This window comes from Sceloporus occidentalis, unplaced genomic scaffold (assembly GCF_023333645.1).
Source record: "Sceloporus occidentalis isolate IW3139 unplaced genomic scaffold, rSceOcc1.0.p SCAF_26, whole genome shotgun sequence".
Lineage (NCBI taxonomy): Eukaryota > Metazoa > Chordata > Lepidosauria > Squamata > Phrynosomatidae > Sceloporus > Sceloporus occidentalis.
In genome coordinates this window covers 13,281,802-13,285,529 of record NW_028317006.1, presented here as the reverse complement: position 1 = coordinate 13,285,529, position 3,728 = coordinate 13,281,802, and the positions used below count along the sequence as shown (strand labels likewise).

The 3,728-nt window shown below is 41.0% G+C and overlaps 1 protein-coding gene across 1 annotated transcript; it reads left to right on the top strand.

The window, feature by feature from the left end:
• Nucleotides 1-731: 731 nt before the first annotated feature.
• On the top strand, nt 732-1,964 carry LOC149300183 (alpha-2B adrenergic receptor-like). Its single transcript, XM_089485587.1, has one exon. It carries the CDS (start codon nt 732-734, stop codon nt 1,962-1,964), a length of 1,233 nt encoding a protein of 410 aa, XP_089341713.1.
• Nucleotides 1,965-3,728: the final 1,764 nt, after the last annotated feature.

Here is a 3,728-nt window from a genome sequence, read left to right as displayed (position 1 = left end):
AGGCATAGAGATAAAGTTTTTGGCTCTGGCACTTAAAGTGTAAAAGCAGAATTTGAGATATTGAAGTAAAATTCAGATGCATGAGATGGCTTTTTCTGTGTGCTCTGGCACCTGGTTATTGTGGATAATACGCTGCATTAACCGTGTATCTGAAGAACTGGAACTGTGCTGGCGATAGAGATGTCTGCTTTGCCTTTTTGTTGGTGGACACGCCGTCCAAGTAAAAAGGCTGACAAATACTTTAGGTTTCATAAATGCTGCACAGTGAAAGTTAGGAAAATAAGCAAATACGCTGGGAGCTAAAAATGTTTGCCTGCCTCCCTCCCTCTGTGAAGGGGCTGAGCTGTGGAGTGGGTGACATCACTCGGTGGGGCTGGTGGGAATATGCAGTCCTTTTTAAAAGCAGAACAAAGCTCGGTTTCCTCTTCAGGAAGAAGAGAGGGGCACAAGATGCTGATCTGACAGCAGTTAAAGAAGATACTAAAGCATCCAAGGGGAATAAAGCACCAAAGAGGGGGACTGATCCTTAGAAGAATTACTTTTCCTTACAGAAGCAAAGAGAGGACAGCAGAAAACTTTTTCTTGAAGGAGTTCCTGAAAGTTCGGTACCTGAAGATAAGCTCTAAGATTTCTGGTGTGCGTACAGATGAAGACTGCACCTGGGTACTTTATGCTTTCCTAGCACTTTCTTGCCCTCTTGCTGCCCTTGGCAAACTCTTAATACAAGAGCTATGGCATTGCAACTTTCCTACTCTTTGCAAGCCACAGCGGTTATAGCTGCAATCATCACTTTCCTCATCCTATTTACTATTTTTGGGAATGTATTGGTTATTATAGCTGTGCTTACCAGTCGCTCCCTGAAGGCTCCTCAGAATCTATTCCTGGTGTCACTGGCAGCAGCAGACATCCTGGTAGCCACTCTTATAATACCGTTCTCCTTGGCCAATGAACTGATGGGCTATTGGTACTTTGGAAAGATCTGGTGTGAGATGTACTTGGCATTAGATGTCCTCTTCTGCACTTCCTCCATCGTGCACCTATGTGCCATCAGCTTGGACAGGTACTGGTCGGTCAGCCAAGCCATTGAGTATAACTCAAAGAGAACTCCTAGAAGGATAAAGTGCATCATCCTTATAGTATGGACCATAGCTGCTTTGATCTCGTTGCCTCCACTTATTTACAAGGGTAAAAAGAAAGATCTACAGAACGAAAGACCCCAGTGTAAACTGAACGAGGACCCTTGGTACATCCTTTCCTCCAGCACCTGTTCTTTCTTTGCACCCTGCCTTATCATGATTTTGGTGTATATTAGAATATACTTCATAGCAAAACAAAGGAGCAGGAAAAGCACAGACAATACCAAATCCAAGGTGGCGGCATCTAAGTTTTTAAGCCATACAACCAGACCCTGGCTGGAGCGTTCAACTGTACATGGTCAAGATTTAAGTGTTACAAAAGAAAAGGCTGGTTCCATGCAGCAGGATTCTCGGCAAGCTCTCCCGGTGTCTTCTCCTACACCAGAGAAAAAAGTGATCCAACTACCGGAGCCGGTCAACAGACCGCAAGATGATGGCCTAAAGCATACCAATGGTCACGGCCTAACCAAGATGGACACTGTCGCTACTATCAAAGGTGTAGTGTTACTGGCTAACAAGAACAAAGACTCTGCACCAGACTTTGCAAAGAAGAAAAGCCACATCAACAGGGAAAAGAGGTTTACCTTTGTCCTGGCTGTCGTTATTGGTGTGTTTGTTTTGTGCTGGTTTCCTTTCTTCTTCACTTACAGCTTGGGAGCCATCTGTCCTGTGCTGTGTTATGTCCCAGAAAGTGTCTTTCAGTTTTTCTTCTGGATAGGATACTGCAACAGCTCCCTGAACCCTGTTATATACACCATCTTCAATCAGGACTTCAGAAAAGCATTCAGAAGAATACTTTGTAGGCAATGGACACACACAGCCTGGTGACCAGGAAGGAGCTTTTCAGAAGTTCTATTTATTAGACTGGATTGACTTGATTTGATGTATGAATATGGAGGGGGGAGGCTTTATATAAAAATCCATTTAAATCGGTTGTCACTAGATTTTGTTAGGTTAGCAGTTTTGCTGATCTTGCTGGCATTTGTCATCTGCCCTAACTCTTCCCTTGAATTCCATTTCAAATGAGGCATGTTTAAACAGAACTGCATCAAACATAAACCTTGTTCTTCAACACTCATGTTGATTTGAACTTTCACTGGTTTCAATGTTTTATCTCCTTATTGATTTGGCTGAGGTCTACCGGGCAAACTGGCTGATGGCAGTCAGAACATTTTCTATGATCTCGCTCGCTTCATGATTGTTAACTTGTGCACTTGACTAGTAAAGTATTTATGCATAAATATATATATTTTTTTTTTATTTTTTTTTGTAGTGCTGGGCATCCAAAGAAACAAAAAGCCTACCGATACAAATGTAACCAGATGTGTGCACTTTTTTTCTTTTTTAATTTGTGCCTGATTTAAATATATGGTGCTTTTTTTATTGTTTTTTGGATCTGTAAGCAGTGAATGTGCAGGACTTGCTGAACCCTGAACTTAAATTTCACTTGGGAAATACAACATATCTCTTTGGCAAAATGTTCATTATAACTCTTAGATTTTGGCTCCTGGTTACAAAACTGCCACCTGGCTTCAGGTTCCTTTTAACTAGTGTGTTTGTTTTTTTTGTTTGTTGTTTTTTTTTTTTTGTTTTTTTTTTACATGTGCTGGAAATAGACTATTCTCTAATGGCAGGGGTTCTATATAAAAGTTTGTTATATGTACAGGTATATTCTCTTTGTATGCCACCAGAATAAATGAAAATTTAGCCAAATGTATAATTAACCCTGCATCGCAACTTAATGAATGCATCTGGTCCTACACATCACATTTGCCAAAAACTTTGACGTACGCTTTTGTGTATTGTTTTGTTTCAAATTTGGTGTTGTAATAAACACTCTGATATTTTTATTAAAGAAATCCAATGCTGCTGGAGAATATTCAAATACATTTTTAATGTCATGCTTTAAATAATCCATTTAGCGGTCCAAGAGGGATATTCGGGTCTGGCGTTTGGGATAGATGCTAGGAAAAGTTCTGGTGAGCTCTACGTATGCATTTTCCACATTAATGATGTGATGGGCCAACTCTGCATTTCTAGTTGAAGCCGCTCTCCCCTTGTACAGGTTCTCCGCAAGACGTTTACAGGGTTGAAGTTACTAAAGTAGGGGGAGACATGGGATTTTCCAGAGAAGATGCAAGTTGGACCCTTTTTATAGCGAAACATCCTTCTTGTTCTAGTAGCAACTGTTGCTCTTAGAAAGAAGAAAAAAAAAAAAGGGTTAAGGATATATATATATATTTTTTTTTTTCGTGGTTGCTCCTTCACTGTTTTTAATAAAGCCATTTTAGTCTGATCCGCAAGGGGTCAGAGAAGGGGGCAGTGTTATAAAATAGAGCATGGGAACCGTTCCCTCTGCCAGCGGAGACTGAGCAGGGAGAGTCAAGCCCTAACCCCAAGTGGGTGGTTATCTATAACGTTAACCGATCTTGACTTTGAATATTTGAAAGAGACACACAGAATGTTAACTCTGAAGCGGTTATTCCAGCGGGATTAGGGTAGAGGATGACTGGAGGGATTGTTGGGTTTTTAAACTACGTTCTGAGTGGGAGGGTAAAAACAGAAATGGAGGGGTAGCTAGAGTAGATTGGA

Excerpts from the sequence above, each read along its gene's own strand:
- LOC149300183 (XM_089485587.1), top strand. The coding sequence starts at position 732 with ATGGCATTGCAACTTTCCTACTCTTTGCAAGCCACAGCGGTTATAGCT.